Source organism: Meleagris gallopavo, chromosome 12 (assembly GCF_905368555.1).
Source record: "Meleagris gallopavo chromosome 12, MGAL_WU_HG_1.1, whole genome shotgun sequence".
Taxonomy (NCBI): Eukaryota; Metazoa; Chordata; class Aves; order Galliformes; family Phasianidae; genus Meleagris; species Meleagris gallopavo.
In genome coordinates this window covers 5941713-5962890 of record NC_139415.1, presented here as the reverse complement: position 1 = coordinate 5962890, position 21178 = coordinate 5941713, and the positions used below count along the sequence as shown (strand labels likewise).

Sequence of the window (21178 nt, the reverse complement as noted above, 5' to 3'; positions counted from 1 at the left end):
CGTCACGCCGTTACGGAGCGGCGCCCCGCCCGGCTCGGCACGCGGAGCTGTCCGTCATCACGGCGCCTAGCGGAGCCGGCAGCCCGGCTTCGCAGCACAGGGGGGAAAACAGCGATCTGCTGCAGGACTCCAGTTTTACCTGTCCTTTTTACTTCAACTTCAAACGTGAAGAACACACGTAGCAGAAAACCAATTATATTGTATATGTATTTAAAGCCGAGTTAAGCACTTACAAAAAGGAGCCTCAGCACGCGTAGCACCCAGGCACGGCGTTCCCCGGGCCGGCTTCGAGCTCGTTCCGCCGGGCCGCACGTCCGCTTCCACTCGGCACCGCGGCCCGGTTCCCGCGCACACGCCGGGACACCGCCGGAGCTCCCAACGGCCGCAGCGCGCGCCCCCAGCTGAGTCGGCTGCTACGCGCCGCTGCGCGGCCGTTTGGGCGCCAAAGCCACGAGGCAGCGGGGCGCGAGGCCGCTCCGCCCGCGGAGGGCAGAAGCGCGGGGCGGGGCGGCTGTGTCAGAACCAAAGAGCACGTGCCTTTCCGCGTGGCAGAACCGCTCCTTTAACGCTGCAGAAGAAGCTGCGAGAACTTCAGAAGATTCCAGAAGCAGACGCGGTTCCATGCTGCTGGCCCTACACCCCGCCGCCCGCAGCTGCTGCTGTGGGTCCGCTCAAAAACCGCGTCACGCCAGTTCGTCTTGAATTAACTTTATTTTTCCAAATAATAAAAAATAAATTAGTCATAAACAAAAATAGTTAACACTTTTTCATCAGAGAAAATGTATACAGTATGAAATGGATGCTGTACAGGTCTGGTTCAGGTGCATTGCCACGGATACGTATTCCTGAACGAGTCAGAAAGCAATCTGCCTATCCTCCCCTTCAATTCACTCCAGGAATGGGCTAATCAGAAAGTTTAGAAAATTATATTATCGATTTACAGTATGACATATATACAACAATACATATGTAATACTTGTGCTATAAAATTCCATAGAAGCTGGGTCAGTATAATGAAAGAGCTGGACAAAAGGTGAATAGTACATGTAAATAAATACATATTAGGTCCCTTTTAATAAACATCTGCATATTCTAAATATTTGAAGCATTTTGGTGCAGTAGCCGGTTCCATACACACAGCTCAGAATACAAATCTCCCATAGACATCTTGTATTTACAAATAACAACAAAATAAGTTATAATAAAGTATATCCTTCTTCTGCCAAAATCAATTATCAGGGTCAAGTAGAAATAAATTTTTTTATATATAAAAATGTTATGTTTTTTTGTCCCTCATAGTGTTAGGTTTACTGATCCGTGCAGGTAAGGAAGGCTTCAGAGCCTCCCAATCTTCTGTGTGCAGCCCAAGTGTGGGCTTCACAAGCTTGCATGTACCCACCCCTGCCAAGACCACTGCAGGACTATGTCTCGCAAGATCCCAACACAACGCAGACAAAACAGGCCAAGCAGTAAGGAAGACTGTCACTGCAAGGTGACTGATTTCTCAAAATTATGCTCTTCTCCAAATATACTGGTAGTTTGATTTGTAATCCATTAAAGTGAGTTGGGATACAGAAGACTGGAAAGTTGCAATCTTAACTTATCATTGCTAAAAGCTGATAAGCAAAGATCCAAGTTCAGTCTGGTGTGAGCTCTTAAGTTAAGTTTTCTTCCTTTCTCCAGGCCTGAATTTCACCCACACTATTAAGATAATGCTGATAACTTTGCTTTAAGATATACTAAATGTACTGAAAATGATTATTAGTTGATTTTTCATTTCAGATGTAGAACATACAATGTTACTGCATTTACTAAACAACGTAGTTCCCACAAACATATTCTGTATGCGATGTTAGGAATATATGCTTATTTCTGTGTTCAGAATTTCATGTTTTGTGTTTCAAACACAAAAGAAAGCTCCAGAGAGCACAATGTACTACTTATGGATGTACAGGTTAGTAAGAGTGAAGGCAAGATTCTCCTTCAAGAAGGCATAATCTCCATAGCTATTCAGAAGTTCTATTAGCCATGAGCTGCTTCCAGCACCTACCTCCTCCTTCGTCCCTCTGTGATGACCACTGACACTTTCAACCATGGCTGCTCCAAAAGTAATGCCTCCTATTTTATAATCTTGGCCCACGACATCAGAGGTGGATGTTGGTGGAATGGCAGCAGAGGGTGAAGGGCGAAGGTTCCTATCAATGTTCCATTACATTTTGGTGCTGTGCCACAGATGGCAGCAGAGGGGCAGTCTGACAAAGCGTCATCTGACATGGAAGTGCATATGAAGCAAAGGTGCGGAACTGAACTCCTCCACGCAGAAAAAATGGCACCCACTGACATTCACAGACATTTGCTGAATGTTTATGGAGACCAAACAGTGGACATGAGCATAGTGGTGGGTGGTACTTTTCAGCGGCGGTGACAGTGACCTGAAAGACAAGCCATATTCTGGATGGCCATGCACAGCTGTCACAGCACAAAACAAAGAGCATCTCCATCAGCTCATCCACGTGAATTGGCTAATGATGGTTACTATGCTGAAAAGGAGTGTTTTGTAGCTGATAATATGCTCTATCAGTTAGTTATTATGTTCTTTGTAACCGTTGTAGTTTCCATTACAATAAGTAGGAGGCATTACTTTCAGAGCATCCTACGTAGGACTCAGACATACATAAAGCAAGCAGCACTTTCTGTTCTGCCAATATTGCTGCTCCATATAGTCTTCTGTTCTATAAATTTCATGTACTTACCAGAGTCAGGGCTACACTGACCACTTTTATCAAGTCTAGGTGAACAAACATGTTAGAATCTCTCTTTGCATTAACATGTCACTAACTCAGCATGTTCTGCAACACATTCTGCTTTTTCTTTACAGAATGAAATAACTCTGAACTGCATCATATTATGATAAAAGTCAGATCTAACCGATAACATTGATGTTAAGCACTGCTTCATTCATACAGAAAGTTCTCAATTTGCTGATTCACTCAAGCATTGGGGAAAAGACGAAAAAAGATTATGTATGTAATGAGGAAGACACTAGTTCCCTGTGCAGGGATACTGGGGTAGTCCTACACTAAGTCAGAGAGCAAAAAGACTTTAAGGGTAGTTGGCTTGCAAGAACACTCACATCTTTCATGCTGCACTTCTCAGGACTCTATGCCAGACACAGGGTCATTCCCACAGGAGCAAACCTCACGCTTCCACACTACACATCATCTCAGTTTCTCAGCTAGTGAGAGGGAGAACCCCATAAACTCAACCCTGCTAGTAAGCATTGTCAAATGTAGCATGCCACTGCTATACACAAACAATTCCACTTGCACATGCTTAGACCTGGCATTGAGTAGAAAGTAACAAACCGCGATGGACCCCTGATAACAATAAACAACTACACAAATAGTCTTCAATTCTAGGAAGAGAGTGCTTGAGACATAGAACCTGCTCTACATGAAGCTGATTCTGTCCAGCTGCATGTCTGGAAGAAATGAAAGCAGTATGCCTTTTTTTTTCCTTACAAACAGTTATACTGATTAAACTCTATACTAATCAAAAACCTCATACTTACTCTGGTCTTCCTGGATTGTATAAAGTAAAAATCTGTAAGGTAAGGAAGCAATTTTTCAATTTTTTTTCCTGAGGGATTTGGATTGATTTTAAAATACCAGTAAAAGGAAATATAAACAATCACAGAAGCCTGAATCAATTTTTACTTATATTTGTTTTAAACTTGATCTAACTGCATCCATGAAGGTCAACTGTCATTTACAGTTAAATCATGAAAGTAACATCAAGCCCCTGTGGGCATCATCCTAAGACAGTACACTGCTCTATTAGAGCAAATGCTATAGTCACAATTTCAAAAATGCACTTTGTGTGACAGTGGAATATAAGCATAGCACTTGTTTGATGTAGAACTAATATTACCTACATAAAACTGCTGAAAGAAGAGTTTGATAGTTTGTATTTCAGGATCAAGTATTTTGATTATACTGAAACATGAGAAGAGATGATAGATGATCAAGTTAAGCAAGATTTTAGCAGTTTCCATATCACTGGACGTTCAATTAGGAGATGCAATCTTTTTTAACTGGTACACCTGAAATCTGTCCTTTAACTAAAAAAAAAACAAAACAAAAACCCACTCATGTCTAATTTGTACTAACATAATTCACTGCATTCAATTCACAAAGCTCTACAACTTAGGAGTAATACAGGATTATATCACTACATATATATTCCTTGATATTTAGCTCCCATTCATTGTTTACTTTAGTGACAGCTTAATGATGCCTACACGATGATAATCCTTGTAAAATAACCCAATGGTCATATATTCCAGGGCATAACAACAGATTTTATGAAAGACCAGGATCACCTGCTTGCTTCCTGACTTGCCTTCTCACAGCCAAGAGTATGTGCAAGGAGATTATTGTCTATGAATTCTTTGCAAACCTGATTACTTCCACATATTTCATTCTCATTGTGATTTTCAATAATTCTTTTTATGGAACAAATATTTTCTTCAAGCTGATAGAATACACTTCCTTGACACAAAAGAGATAACGGCAAAAATTATATACTGTATGTCAAGATCTGCTGCAATGAAATACTGAGATGAAAACCTATATTTATAAATACTGGATTCTAGAACAGCACTTTCTCCATTTCAGTCTTTGGTCAAGAATCTAATGAATATAATATGATCACAAATCTTTAAGTTATCCTCATGGATAGATTTTCATATACAAGGAAACAGAACTGCAAAAGCTTTGTGAGATCATATTAAAAGTTTTCTAATTAGCACACCTGTTTCTAGAGGCTTTATGTCAACTAATTATAGTGAAAAAGCCCAAGACATGGCATACAAAAACACCCAATGACATTAATGGTTCATAATCACAAACAGTAACTTCAAAGTTCAGGGGAAACACTTCTTAATACTTCATTGTGGCTGAAATACATTCTTCATAAGTGACTGAATCAAAATATCTATGGTTTGTCTCAGTCCAATGCAGCTTTTAGACAAGAGGAATTCTACCTTCCTGTGCTCAGTTTCCAGCACATGAAGTGGTGCGACGAATAGCACAGCAGTAACCTTTGCCTCCCAGTGCCCATTCTTCCACATCATCTCTTCCCAAATGATAAGAAGAAAATAAAAACAGATGCATATTTACAGGTGGATCATCTAGGATGGGCTCTGATACAAATCCTAAATGAGGTTCAAATATGCCTCTTAATCAGTAGCAGGACCCCTTAATCACTGTACAATCACATCACTGGGAGAGGCTTATCACATATTAAAACTGTTTTTCAATTCAGGCCGCAGGTACCTTAAAATAGATGTGCAGCTGGATATCACTATTTTGAAAGCAGTAACTAGTTGAATGAGCAGAAATGTCAATTTCTCCCCTCAGCCTTACTTACACATTTGAATGATCTCAGAGGTAAAAGCTAGAGAATGTGCAGACAATGCAAAAATTTTCATTTGCATTGCACAGCACATTCTACTTACCTTTACCAAATCACAAGGCTGAGAACAGTCATTACAGAAATGAAAAATCATCACATAAATTCACTGAATCATAGTCTCATTGCTTATCTCAACTTCAATGCATGTTAAACTCTACTAACAGATGCTCAGCATGCAAGCAGAGCCATTCTTGAGTAGTATAAAGAGAGTGGTATGAACAGACCTGATGAATGAAACATTGACTAAAAAAGACAAGTATGTTGTAATAACTGATCAAAACCTGAAAAAACACCAATAGTTGAGATCTTCTTATTACAAATACTCAGCTACCACACTTACCGAGCCTACTGATACCAAGAGTAGCAGACTACTATAAAGCACAGAAGTGTACATCTGTTGGTGGTTGCTTCGGAAGGCTCTGATATGCAGACAACATCTAAGCATGGTATTTTTGCATGATACTAGTTAAGCAATAGTGCAGAGACGAGATATTAGGCAAGGTATCAGATCATTGCAAAACTGCCCTAAGGGAAAGAGACCTTGCCAATAGAAATATTTTTTTTTAAACACCAGCAAGGGCTCCTTGCCTTTCTGGTAAATCCCACTGATGGCTGCAGCTGGTAAAGATTTAATGGGCTAGAGGCACTCTGGTAGGTAACATTTTAAAATATATACAAAATTAGGAAAGTATAATTCTAAGGGTTTATGAATTAAATATAAAGGCACTTTTTGGCAGTCAAACGTGTATATATTTGCCACCTGAGGACAGGAAGTTAGATAAAAGTATAAGTGAAAGATATAACCATTACTATTATGAATGGACTGAAGTAATTAAAAATATACATTTGAGTGCTAAAAAACTGAATATGAATGGGTCTCCCAGGGGTGGGTTCTTGGTAAAGTAATTCTTCTCACGTGCACGTTTCATTGATTTGATCTACTACTTTAAGGCCGTTCAAAACACCCAAGTAAGAATAAGCACTCAGAAAATAACATGGCAGTCACACCCATACTGGTTAAACATCTGCAGTAATTGCCTAGCTCTGATTTTTTTTTTAAACATTAATTTCATAATAGTAAGGCTGGTATGTTCTTTAAATAGTTATTCAATGACGAGGTGCAAAGAATAGTATCAATACAAATTAATGCTTTAAAAAGATCATGGTTTTTTTAGAAAGATAAAACTGCACAATAAATGTAATTGAAAGGATGTGGTGTCTTGACGTACTCAGCAGTATAAAAACCACCTCTTTAAGAAGCTAAAACCTGCTCTAGTCAAAATAGTAACACTGTTCAAGCTTCATCTGAAGACCGACATTGCTGATTTGAGTAGAAGAGCATTTGTTATCTGTGTCCTAGAAACCCAGATTGTCTATTTGCCACACGTGTACAGGATGCACAACAGGCTGTTTTGTAATAGGTGTAGACACAAAGCCGGGCCTGAACCACCACATTGCAATTGTAGTATTTATCTTTGCAGTTCTCATCTGTGGAAAAAAAAGGAAGAGAGAATAAACTGAAGAAAACAACAACAGAAAAATAAATAATCAATGCCCTTTCCTCTACTACATAAGATTCCTTTAACATATATTTAAATGTTCACTGTGAAATTAAAATAGGCTACTTACACAAATAACTGGTTAGGTGATTAAAATTTTCCACATTTGATCAAGATATATAAAGACTAGGATGAAGTGTAAATACCCTCGTGTGTACTTTAAAAAATTGGCCTAAATACAAATGATTGGCAAGTTTCTAGTTTTCTCCACTTCATTTTTAGATTCCTAGGTACTAAACTCTTGTGGCAGTGCACAGATGGCAACAGAACCTGCAAATATTAATTTCCAGGTAATGCCAAATTTAAATAAACCACCACCCTCATTAAAAATACTGTGATTGGTTGAAAATAACCAGATTAAAGCAAAACCAACACCAATCAAACAAACAAAACAACTGGTATTCTTAATATTCCCCATTGCTTCTTAAGCTGTTCTGATGTAGTCTGCTCACATTTTCAAGTTTTCCTTCTCATTCAACAGGTTTAGTTAGAAACACTTTTTAAGTGACAGCTAATATTTTCATACCATTAAGTGATCACTGAAACTAAGGCACTGAAAAAGACCAAATGACAAAAATGCTAACATTGTTTATAAAAATGATCCATTCTGTACAAGTCTGTTTTAAATAGAGAAGAAACAACAACAGTATTACAATAGTATTGTACAACTATACAATACTGGCATACCGGTTTTTAAAGTGATTAATTTATGTTAAAGAATAATTTTCATTATTAAAATAATTGTTGTAGAACATGAGTTCAAACTATTTCTGAATATTGCATTTTCCTTTCCCTAGCATTCTCATCACTGTGAAAGTCAAATCTGTAGGAGAAGAATGACTAATTTTAATGCCTGATAAACTTGATGTATTTACTGCGTACAAAATAAAATGACTTAATTGTCCTTAATGTCTTCAAAATCTTGAGGAAAAAGAGTTCAAGCCACACTGGAAGTTTATAAAGAAGAAAAACAGTGCTTTCTATTTATGTTCTTACATTAAACATTAAATGTTATTGTTTATTATATGTAATGTTATTGTTTATTATAGAACTTATTACCAAACAACTATATGATACCCGATCTTTTGTTCTTGTTTTCAGGGTTTTTTTTTCTTTTTTTTTCTTTTTTTTTTTCTTTCCAAGAATCTGCAAAGTGAAACAATTGAGAATGCAAGGAAGTTGTATAAAAACACCAGTTCAGGCCATTTCCACAAAAGCATATTTCTCACATTCCTGGCAACTTTAAAAGAAAGCCAATTTTTTAGGTACTTTGAAGAAAAAAGAATTTTTAATCAGAAATGAAAACAAAAACCTTCTTTCAACCACAGAAAAAAGCCAAAGTTTGTGTAAAAACAAAACTCTGTACTTCAGAAAGAAAAACTCCACAACCTCTTTCTCCACTAGATGGAGTTCCATGGTTGAAACACAAAGTTCCTCTACTTTACCTATTTCAGGGATACAGTCCTGTGTGTTACATGGCTCTTTTTCTTCAGGTTTAAGTTGTGGATCACAATGAGTACTGGTTGTCATGTCATCTGATAGACATCGTACCTCTCGAACTCTAAATCCTCCTTCACAGGACTTGGAACACTGCAACAAAAAACGATGTTCACAAAGGCTGTACGAGATTTTGCTAATATAGAGACAAAAATGGGAACCTGAAAGGCACATCCATGGATATCATAGCCTTTTTTCAACTTCTCCACTTCTGCAGTTTTTTGGTTTCTAACTATAAAATCCTTAACATAGAGGTGCAATTTCCTTTAAAGTTCAAACACGTTCTTGTCTATACTGGGGGAGCAACTGAACAAATAATCATGCTAGATTCTGCAACTGAAAGCACACAAGAATGTTTCCCTTTCTGAATTTGTTAGCTTCCTGTTTCTCTAATTAGACTTATTCTCTCTGCTTATGTATATATAGCTCCCAAATCTATTCCTTCCACAAGGTTCATATTCCTTACTTCAACAACTTCCTGTGCTGAACTACTTGACTGCACTTGCCTTCACTGCCCTTTTGCCTCCATTATATACAGTCAGGAATCATTTTAATTGCTGTTTCTCCAGTGCTTGCTTATTTTCCAATTCTTTCAGCACAATGATTTACTAAGCATTATAGGTTTCTTTTAATTTCTAAAGAAAATATTTCTGCATTCCTTCAAAATCTGTTTCAAAGCCAAAGTCTTTTGTAATTGCCAGTCCTGGTATTTCCAAAGTCAATTAATACACAAATTATCATTGAAGCAAATCCCCTGTTGACTTTAAGAATTTTGTCTGAGTGAGGATTTGGCTCACTGTCCAGTAAGACCTAAATGCTCACAAGCTTAATTAAACCTGGGTCATTTATAATTATTGAAACTTTAATAGCCCCAAAGCAATCAGAATTTTTTCTGAGTTTTTTACCATAGGTTTTTTGTTTGTTATTTTTCCCTAACATTGCAAAAACAACTTATCACTAACATAAAATCAGGTATTATAGCAAGCTGAAATATTCCCAATAGTACAGTCTTAAAAGGTTCTCTGAACTTGACACACAGCTCTTCTGAAATTTGGAAAGAACCAGCCCTTCTGCAAAAGTAAAGGAATACATTCAGTTTTTTATGTGATTACTCGTTATATGCCTATATAGAATATTGTAATTATCCTATCTCAAACAACAGCAGCAAAAAAACCCACAACTTCAATTGCAATTTGTAGAGATCTTAAAGTACCTAAAATGGAACCAAGATAGAATCTAGAGGTTACGTACAACATAACATATATAAAACCCAGCATTCTGCATTAGCCAGCCACTAACTCTCCATGACTGAAGAGATCATGCCATATATTCTAGATCAAATAAAATGTCTGCTTTAGATAAGAACTGGACAGTTTTCGTACAGGAAGCTCTGAAACACCTATTCTGATCACAACTGATCTCTAATCCTTCCTCTTTGGTTTTAACAGTAAGAAACATCACATACCTTCTAGATAACAGTGTGAAAAGGACAACAGAAAAATGCATAGAGTATGATCTTAGAAACCCTCAGATACCATCTGTATTTGTACAATAAGGAGATGGTCACAAAGGCTTACAGCTTTCATAACTTTAAGATACTTCTTAGGAATAGGGACTTAAACAATGACTAGGGTTCTCTAAGTTTCTAATAGATTTTTAGTTTCAACAGCTTCTTTCTTCTGTACCTTTCAGAAAGAATTTATCTGCTGTGTGCTGTGGATGCCCATGTCTGGATCTCTTGTGGTTACACACTTACAGGTTCATACTTGAAAATGAATTTTCTAATTAAAATTATGTAATCTAAACTAACAGTAAAGAATTAAAATAATTTACAGTAACATGAAATGAGACACTTAAACCCAAATATCTTTATCATGAGAGTAATTTGCACCTTTACTTTGAAACAAACATCTATACACATCTGCAAAACAAAGAAGAAAGATTAGGATTTCCTTCATCAGATTTATTTTGTTAAAATCATTCTACCTTCTTCTCTGCTTTCCAGAGCTGCCATTAGAACTGTCTATTAGTTGAGCATTTACTGAAAGTGGGAAAAAAAAGACAATCTTGTTTCACTTGGATGAGGAATTTTCCCTAGGTTCCTCACACTGGGAACTCAAACTGAAGCATAAGTTCCGCTGAATCATGAGTAAGTACACTTACATCAAACAAAAGAAGCCATAGAAAAGCATGGCAGACTTACTGTGCTCCATTCTGTATGAAACCATTTAGATCCACAGGGTTTGAGGTAGCAGGATTGCTGGCTGGGAGGTCTTTCCAAATATGAGCATTCATAGGGGTTCAAAACATCAAAATTGCCCTCAGTTTTCCTGACACAAATGATTTCCCTCTGTTGAGTTCCACCACCACATTCAGTAGAGCACTGTGTATCAGAGAACAAAAAAGTAGTGGGATTTGTTATTCTACTATGTCCTTCATCTCACTGCTGAAGTAATGTGTTTGTCCACATCACCTGTTCCTTAAATAAAAGAATACACACACATGCACACACACACACATACTTAAAATTAATATTCACCAGGAAAACTTAATAAACCACTGCTTACTCCCTATTTTTTATTACATACTTAGTCACCATCATTCAAAACTCATCACCTTTTTTTAATAGGTTCTTTCCTAAGTAAAATTAATTTAACTATATCTTTCCTTCAATTTCTGGTATATGTATGACTTAAGGCAAAAGCAAAAGGGTAAAGTATTTCATAAGTACCTACCATAGGGATTTTATCACTGAGACCCAAAACAGTAACCCAGATAACCCTTGGGTTGTTATTATTTGTATATAGCACTGCCACAGTACCCAGCAGTCACAGTTAGGAACTAGTCACAAGAAAATGCTACTGGATATAGTAATGACTTAATTAATCAAGTGAAAATGGATTATGAGTTTTAGGTATTATATATTTAACTTTAAATCTTAAAAATGGTTACAGGGGCTAAAACTGTACTGTTAGCAATTGTTCCAAGTGCTACAGAAGACTGAAAATGCGTATCTAATTATTGTTGAGAAGAATAAGAGATATGACTACAAATTGTGCATTTGGAGAAGTGTGGAAGTTTCATTTTACCTGTAACTACAAATAGAAATGGATGTGAATCTTTCTAATAAAAAGAGAAGCATAACTTGCTTTCTTCATAAACAGTGTTACAGCTTCTGGCTGAAGCAGGATTGCATGCACTGAACCTGTCTTTGAGGTTCCAAAGTTAGAGCACTGTTCTGGAGCTTTACACATCCCCACATTTCCTGGCTTAAAGAAAATGCCTTGATCTGCCAGACTGTGCTTTTCATGTTTGCAAGTGATTGTGTGTTGTAGTGTTGGTTCCAATTCTGAGTTTCTATGTTGCATAAAGGGATATGATTTTCAAAGGCTTATTCTAGGCTTAAACAAGTAAATGCTGTTTTTATATATATACATACTGAGTGGAATTTGTTATACTGTCCAAAATGCGAGATGAATGAAAATGAATGCACCTAAATGAATTCTATACAAAATAATGTAACCACACTTTCTCTTAACACTGAACATATCCGTCACTACTCTCTTTTAATGGCTCTTCCAACAGCGTCTTAAAATTCTTGGCTCTAATGAAGCACATTGCAGAACACCATCCACCAGTGCTCCCTGCTCTGGTCTACTGACTGCCTGCTTTCATTACAGTATTTAAAGTCAGGATTTGCTGGTAGAACAGACATTGTCAGACACTTCTTTCACATACTATAAAACAAACACATTGTTCCATTGCTATGCATCAAACATAATGCCATCTCATACAAACAAAGAAGGTGAATTAAACTTAAGAGAACAGGAAATCGTGAAGGAAAGAAACTTCCTTATTCAGATCAGAATGGAGAGAGTTAGAATGACCGAATTGCACACTTCTCTCAGTGATAACACAAATGGGTACAATGTTCCTATTCACCTGCATGGAGCAGTGTAAGTAACAAGGCTCAGATTTTATGTTATAAAAATTGGATGTTTTATATCTGAAGTTATAATTATTGTTCTACAACACAAATAATTATCACTTACACTTGGAAGCATTTGCATGTAAATGTCCATCTCAGCTGTACCAGTTTAATTTCCAACTCCTTACCAACTGGAATCTGAAATGCAGTGAGTTAACAGCATAGCCAAGAGATTTTTCCCTAAGAACTTGAAGAAATGTAGGTGCCAGCCATCATGTAGCTCGGAGAGCCTACACAAAGGGACATCAGTGCCTGGGCACCAGCTGTCAGCTTCTGAAATTCCTTTGATTCTGACAGCAGAAATGTTTAGTAAGAATGAGAAAGAATTTTGACGTGTAGATCAAGGAAACTATTTACCTTGAAAAAGGAACATCACAATACTAGCCACTAACCAGATCTTGTTCTTTTCTTCAGCACAGCAAAACAGAAGTCAATTTTAGTCACTGCTATTGACTATTTTGCCTCTTTTGGCTATTGTCTATATCCATCCCCTAGATATACATGATTACAAAGGATCTAACTTAACAGCTTTCTGACATCTCATTTCATAACTATGCTGGGTCAGTAGAAGAAAAAAATTAAGGTAAGGAGGAAAAGAAGACAGTCTTATTTTCATCGAAGTAAAAAAAAAAAAAAAAAAAAAAACAAAACCAAGAACAAAAAAGCAGGTGAAGAAAAGCAGAGAACATTACTTCAGGAAAAAAAAAACAGAAAAAAGATATCCAAGCATTCCACAGAGATGTAGAAATATCTTAGGGCACACATCTTCCTGTTGTTAAAATGCCTGCAGAAAGCACAAAGATGTGTTAAATGTAAAGCTTACCTGTGACCAGCTCCCAGCAAACCACTCCACTTTACCAGCACAGGGCCCATTATTACAGGGAGTTGTTTCAGAGGGTCTGTTATTGCCACAGCCTTCCAGAGGCAAACTGCTGACATGATTGGTCATACAAACCACTGAACGTGTGCGGATCCCATCACCACATTCTGCAGAGCACTGAGGAGGAGAAGACATAACAAGTAGTCAGTAGTACATTTTCCAGAGTGCACAGTGAAATGAGAAGGAACAACACCCATGGAAAATGAATTAATGAAAAATCAATTACTTTTACTTGTAATTCGATTGCAGCAAATCATCTTACAGTTTTATACCTTTTAGTACAGGACATCTAGTATCCGTCCTTTACAATTACAAATGAAAGAACTTGAAGAAAAAAGAATATTTTTTTGTAGCTTTTAAAAAATATTCTTAGTTTTCCTTCCATCTTCCTGTCTGTTAATATTTTGAATTTTAATTTTACACACTTTTTTCCTATCAATTAATGCATCTGAGAAGCAGCTTTTCAGGAAGCAGTTCCGTGAGTTTCTCCTCTGACCATTCAAGCTGTCAGCCAGGAGAACTCTTACACTGATAAAAAGGGACAAGGTGAGGAAGACTCTGAATAAGTGCTGTTGACATTGGGAAAAAAAAGACAGCATTGCCCATTCTGGAACTTTTCCACATTGCTTGTTGATAGAGCACAAGAGCACAGCACAAGAAAATGTAAACTTCTGTGACAAGCAGTTTCCAAAGACTGAGGTAAGCCCTCTGTAAATAATGCTAGTGGTCACTATTTGTTACCTAACATGTTTTAATTGTAAGTTATTAAGTATAGTCTTAGCAGAAGAAGTGAACAAAAAGTTTATTTAAATTCGTTATCGCATGCTGTTAATATGAATCCCAATAACTAATATTCACCATTCCCAAATTTTCACTGCTAAATTTTGTAAGTTTTTATTAAGTAGCAATGATATGCAGATTTGTATGTCACACATTTTGGGATAGCATGTATACAATTCATAAATCATGCACAACAAACTCCATTTATCAGGACTCTCTACGCCCCTATAACCTGGTTATTCACCAACATCAGCAGGAAAGACTCTGATAATCCACTGTTCTGGGCAGCATCAAACTGTTGGCACTTCAAGAATAGAGTAATGCCCAGGAAAATGCATTTGATATTTTATCTCTAGACCATGAAAATAAAGACAAAATACATGCAGCTTGCTAAAAGGTGTGTACATAATTGAGTCTAAATAATTACAAGCAATTATATGTGCAAAGAAAATCACAATAAAGTATGCAGAGTAAAATATGGGAAAAAACATGCGTTTGATTGATGTGTCAGATATTACTCTTAAGATACAAAATAAGTAGTTAGGAGAAGCTATGCATTACTTTCACAATGAACAGAACATTCTTTGTGAATCAGTGTTGCTCTATTTTTTTTTTTTTTTTTTAATAAAAGTAAGAATAATTCTAAGGACTGGCAATGAGACACAGAACTGAGTTGGCTCCCACTGGCTTCACATCCAGTAGTTCAAGTACAGAACAGCAGATGCTGCTACCAATAAGCAGACCGACCAATGCAGCTATTTCCCACTTCTCAGAGACACCAGGGATTCAATGTACAATTGGCTGCAAAGCAATCTTTAATCACTAACACCAGTTAATACTGGTTGTTTGTCTGAAATATGTAGTCATGTTATATTTATTCAATAGATACAGTAAAGTGTCACCCGTCACCAAGTCAGTACAGTAAAGTGTCTCCTGTCACCAAGTCAGTTTCTTTGACAAGACATTCAAACACAAGGACAAAGTCTTGCTGAAATGGAATCCCTAGAAAGCTTTAAAAAGTAATTAAACTTCTTACAAGTACTTTTTTAGTAATCTACAATTCTGGAATAACTAGAAAATTACTAGAAATTCAGAATTTGGAGATATGCTGATGTACTCCATCAGAGTAGGAAAAAACTGCTCATAGTTTGGAACGACTTCTTCCTGCATCTGCAAAATCAAATAAATGAGCATCTCTTAAATGATTCCTATAAGTAACATAATGAACCTCATATTTCTCGTTGGTGGGGCACAACAAAATTTTCCATTTTCATACAGAGTAAAATAGACTCAACTCCTCAGCAAACCAAACTTGATGACTGAGGAGGTCTTTCCAAGGTAAATTGACAGCGTTTTGGAAATACTGCAATGATGTACATTGTGCTAGCACTGAACATTTTCTCCTTTATGTAAACTAAACCTAAACTAAACCTATTTCAAAATGTTCCACTCCTAGGTAAACTGATTAACTGAGCCTCATAAATGGCTGCCTTTCAAACCCACTGTACTGAAATAAGCTTTCTGCCTGTTCATATTTTATCCCAGGGAAGTTTTTCAAATACATTATGCACAGAGAAGTATGCATCTACTCTGCAAATACCTTTCTTATTTCTAGAGTAATTTCCATTTGACAATCTAATTTTTCTGCTTTGCAAACAAAACAGAGCTGAGAATAAGTTTAGTCAATAAATTAATCCAGAAAATCCCCACAGTATTATGTTTTAAATGATTATGTATTAACTGGGCTTACATATCAAAGGAAATTCCAAATGAGAAGGCATTGGATTGCCCCACCCTCAACTGTAAGATTTTACTACAGGTTAGCTACCCTCAGAGGATTTATACAGCAAACTTAAACCTGAATGTTTCAGAGTTAAGGTTTCTACCCATTCCCCCACCCCCCTTTTTTTTTCTTCCTTCCAATAAAAATCTTCCCTGTGAAAGACATAATTTCCAAAGTTCAAGGAATTTAGTAGGGTGTGTTTGGATAATAAATCCTCTCCCTTTAGTTTTTGCAATTGACACACCCACTACCTTCAATTCTGTGCCATTGATTTGTCACATTAATACACAGTGACTGCCATAGCCTGAAAGTGTATGGCATGTTTTGTTACAAAACCTGAGAAGAGTTTTCATGATCTGCAACTTCTCTTTTCTGATCATATTATTAAAGATATTTTGTTTCAGTTTCTTGTTTTAATTGGCAGAAATTCCTTCAGAAACATTAGCCTGTGGAACACCCTCCCTAATTTTAAGGAGTCTGTCATTTCCTGTCTTCCTGGTTGTCCTTCCTTCATCAATGCAGTTTTAGAAGCTTTCCATCCCCATTAAAAGAAAAGAATAAAGAATAAAAAAGATATCAATGTTCTGACAGCTGCCAGAAAACAATTTTGACATCAGACCAAGAACATGAGGCTAGTTGCTGTTAACTTGAAAAACTGTAAGTGGAAGCCTGAAATTTTGTCCCTTCCACAGGGAATGGCAGAGCAAGTAAAAGCCTTGAAACTAAGCCAGTTCCCTTTCACTAATGCACTACTGCTCATTGCCCTCCACTAGGACAAGTACAACTCATGGGGAAGAAGCAGAAACAAACCTACCATCCAACTCCAGAGTTCTTCTGACCAGTTATAGCCAATTTTGTTCCTGAAAAGCGTTTCCCAGTTCGGGCAGGATTTGCCTACTGCACCTTCCTTGTAATACAGTATTTAAAATGCATTATACTATCAATGTTACACTACTGCAAAAAATGAAATTGAAGACCAATTTATGAAACATCTTAGCATTATTTGCTTTCTGAAAAGGCTGGTGTCATTATTCTCTCAGATAAGAGTTTTTAGAGTGATTTTGTAAGGTCTGGTTTATCGGTACAAATCTAAGAGCCATGATTTCAGAAGCTCAGTTTCAGCCACAGTTCCAAGACATGGGACGTAAAGAACATTAACATTGTTGAGAACAGTCTTGATTTCTTAAAAAAAAAAAAAAAAAAAAAAAAAAGGGGGGTTGTGTCTAAAGTATCCTTATGTACTGCCAAACTTTAAGATAGTGTTACTTAAATGATTTCCCTTCAGAGTGCATCAACATATATAGTAGACGCTGGCTCATCCTGTGTTTAGTCCAGCAGACTATCCTTCCAAGGTAACAGAAGTTTAGAAATATGCTTAGATACTCCCTTCAGCGGGATCATGATTGCTTCTACATATGCACTGCTATTTTCCTTTTAAGTGGTTGCTAACACTGTTGCTACTTACATATTACTAATGAAGTCTGAAGTATTCCAGCTCAGAATAAATAGCACCAGCCTTTGAAGCGATGAGGATGTCTCAGAGCACCTGTAGGGCTGATTGGCCCTTACAAGCCTTACTCATGGTCTCCACCTACACCCCCAGCTCATGGGCCCAGGGACTCCCATTGAGCTCTATTCCAATGTGTCCGTCTTCAGCCACAGCTTTGCCATGGGCTTCACTGACCCTTCACCCTTGGAATTGCTTCCCAGCTTGATCTTAACCCTGTCTCATCACTATGGACCTGCCTAGCAATCTCTGGTCTATGTCTGACTCTGGTTACTGTCACTGGACCTAACTTGGATTAATTTCTCAGCTTGAGCTTGGACCTGCCTCATCACCATGATCTTCTCTCTTTTGAACTCTCCAATGCACCTGGCTGCTCTGGCCACCAAACTGGGATGCTGTGGCCCCAGCTGGCAAGGCCCCTGCTGTGGTGACTTTCACATCATGTTTCACTTCAGGTTACCAAACTGGATAAAGCAGAAGGTTTTTTATCTATTTATCTAAAACCCTACAGAGCGCATCTATGCACAAAGTTAATGAGTTATGGAAAGCAATCAAAATTCAAAGTCCAGAAACAGGTTACATATGTCACTGCAGAGTTGGGCTTGAATAATTAATCCTGCTGAGAAGGCTTTTGGAGTTGATTTCTACTTCCACACTGGAGCACCAGTAAAGTTAGTATTGTTGAGTATATGGGCAAACCTAAATTCCAATAGGATACAAGAAAGAGAGCACATTCATTCAGATATATTCAAACACATTCAAAGTGGGCTACAGGTAAAAAGTGAAGAAGGCTGTCAGTTTTGGGCTCTGGAGGATGACATCAATTTGCTTGAATGAGGCCAGTAAGGCAGCAAGGAGAAAATAATGGTCAGTGAAGTAAAAGGCTGTCCCTTCCATGTGTTAGATCTCCCAAAACAAGATGAAGGCTTATAGGGGGCTCTTGGCAGGTAAATAGACAGAGATCCAGTGATAGGCATAATAGTGGTAGGAAATAATAGAACAATAGATTTTAAAATATTTGAGCTTGGAAACAGCAGTGCCTTCATACATGATTTTGATTTAGTTTGATTTCTGGGAGACATGAAACAGCAGGTTATACAAATATTAGAAGTATTTTTAGTATTTTTGCGAACACCAGGTATCTTTGTAAATAATGTCATTGTTGTGTGATTAAATACTAGCCTGCCTTACTATAATTCTAATCTCTGCATAATTTCCAGTATTAAGCTGTCCATCTTTCCTTTAAAACCAAATATATGACAGCACTGCACATTCACCAGATCTCTCTTATCTACCTTTAAGAAAAGCAGTTTGTTTTTGGCAGTTAGAAGTAGTTTAGAAAGTCTAAAGCAAATGAATTTTGTCAAAGAGAGATCAGCTGAGGAGAAGAAAAAACATTCTTTGTAGGTTTTGGCCACACTTCTATCGATGTCTCCTTCAAAACTCTCCTGGCTATGCATTTCATTCTGCAAATCATGAGGTTAGTCACAAATTTATGCATAGGGAACTTCTGCTTTCATATGATTTCCATATGAAATCCACAGAAAGTGATATTTAGTTTTGTTTTCAGTTTAAATTGGAAACAGCAATAATAAAACATAGCAAAACACTTGCTCAAGCTCCATGGTGGTCTCTTTGCCTTTATCTTTTCAGGATCTAGGAGATTTTACTTGAGCTATACAGATTTTAATAAAAAACTGTGAAAGAAGAGTGTGAGCTGCAATACGCTTCAGTGGTTCCACCTTTGACCGGTCAACATGCCCACCTTCACCAGTTAAGCAACACTGTGGGTGTGTGAGGAATAAAGCACCAATTTTTACAAAGCACATTGTAATTCTCTAATGAAAGACATACAGAAGTGTTCTGTAGTATACTGGAAGCATTGCAGTTACTCCTTTAAAATAAACTGAAATGCAGAGCATGTGTTTGATCATTCTCGATTTTGATTCCTGATGAGTAACATTTTCTTTCTCCTTTATAGTTTATTTTGGCCTCAGAATCTCATTAACATGTAAGAATTGTCTGTACTTCGGCTTTTTTTCTAAGAATGCTGTAAATCTAATATGACAAACAAAGGAACAGAGGAGACAGCAATGAGAAATGAATAAAAATGCAAGAAGAGAATGCTGCAGATAGTTGGCAGAAAACACTGATGAATCTCCCACTGCTGTAAATCAGAAGAATGCAGTTTTCTGCTTCTGAGCCATAGGAGAAGTAATCATTCCAGAAATTAGAGCTGTCAAACAATCAGTCATGTGAAATGTTTGCAACAATCTCATCAACTCCAGTCAATCTAGTTTTGTTGCTGAGTTCAGTAAGGTTCACTGGCATTACTCTGCTGATTAAAGCATGCAGTTTGGTGGATCTCTGCAGTTTTAATTCAGTATTCCATCCTAAAAGAATCATGACACAGGAAGCCATCCTTCCATAAATGCATTTAAGTACATCCTGAAGGTTTGCCTAGGTTGCCTACAGGTAAATAGATTTAAAGATGATGTAGAAGACGAAGCCATGAAGCTTAAGTCAATCCTCTTCATTTATACTGAAGATACAGAAATAATGTACACATAAATGTACTACATATGGGCACGTACAAAGCCAGATGACTCTTGCTAGAGATTTTTAACCTATACTCTTTCTTTCCCAATGAAACGAGTAAAAAAATCTGTTTCAAATAGATCCTGGGAAATATGAGGATATGGTATTTACAACTACTTTAAGGACAAATAAAAGAACTTGAAATTTATAGCAAATATGTCATTTGTTCTGAAATTAAGTATCCTATTTATTCCCATGGAGAGTAGAACTAATACAAAAAGCACAAGAACACTACTTGATAGAGAAAATTGTCAGCTACAAAACACTCTTTTTCAACATAGTCACCACCATTAGCTATGCATTTTTGCCAGTGATGAACAACAGCCTGCATGCCATGTTCACAAAAACTTTTACCAGTGGAGATGCCCCACTGTCACTGTCATCACTGCTGAAATGCATCTTCTACTGCCTAACATCCACTGCTTAGTCTCCACCAACATTCAGCAAATGTCAGTGAATGTCAATGGTTGCATTTTTTTCTGCATGAAGGAATTCAATTCCACCCCTTTGCATCATTCACATTTCCATGTCAGACACCATTTTGTCAGGTTGCCCCTCTGCTGTCATCTGTCACACGGCAAAGTGTCACAGAATATCTGCAGGAAGGTTCACCCTCTATTGGCAGACTACCAACATCCACATCTGCCATAATGAGCCAGCAAAATAAAACAGGAGACATTACCTTTGGAGCAGCCCTCATACAACAGTTTGTTTTTTAAGGATAAACAGCTTTCAGTTATCAAATTGTGAAATTTAAAACACCAGCAGTAAAGCACAGCGTCATTTTTATGTTAATATACTGCTTTTCTTGATGCTTCGATAATTAACCAAATCTCTACCGAAATACTCCATTCATTGCATAATTCTGTACAGGCAACTTTGATCCATACTGTGCATGTACTTAACCCACCTCTGCTCTACTTGCTGCATATGCACCAGTAGACACTAAGTGTTTGCAAAGCAGGATCAGAAAAGTACGGATCAGGCCTTCTCTTATGACTGTAATCAAGTTTAAGCTCAACCATTTTAAAGTTTGTGTTCTCAAAAGTTAAGATAGATTCTTTTACCTCTTATTTCTAGCCACAGCCATAATGTCAAAACACAATGGGAG

The 21178-nt window shown here is 37.2% G+C and overlaps 1 protein-coding gene across 4 annotated transcripts in view; it reads right to left on the bottom strand.

Annotated features, from left to right (window-relative positions):
- Positions 1 to 692: 692 nt before the first annotated feature.
- The window catches only part of THSD4 (thrombospondin type 1 domain containing 4), a 275436-nt gene continuing 254950 nt past the window's right edge, over positions 693 to 21178 (bottom strand). For all 4 annotated transcript variants that reach the window (XM_085233984.1, XM_085233985.1, XM_085233986.1 and 1 more), the window contains exons 15-18: positions 13343 to 13516; positions 10735 to 10914; positions 8480 to 8624; positions 693 to 6963 (exon numbers count right to left, since the gene is read on the bottom strand). In XM_085233984.1, coding sequence (XP_085090110.1) covers positions 6821 to 6963; positions 8480 to 8624; positions 10735 to 10914; positions 13343 to 13516 — 642 coding nt within the window. In that variant the 3' untranslated portion in view covers positions 693 to 6820. The remainder of the gene's footprint in view (positions 6964 to 8479; positions 8625 to 10734; positions 10915 to 13342; positions 13517 to 21178) is intronic.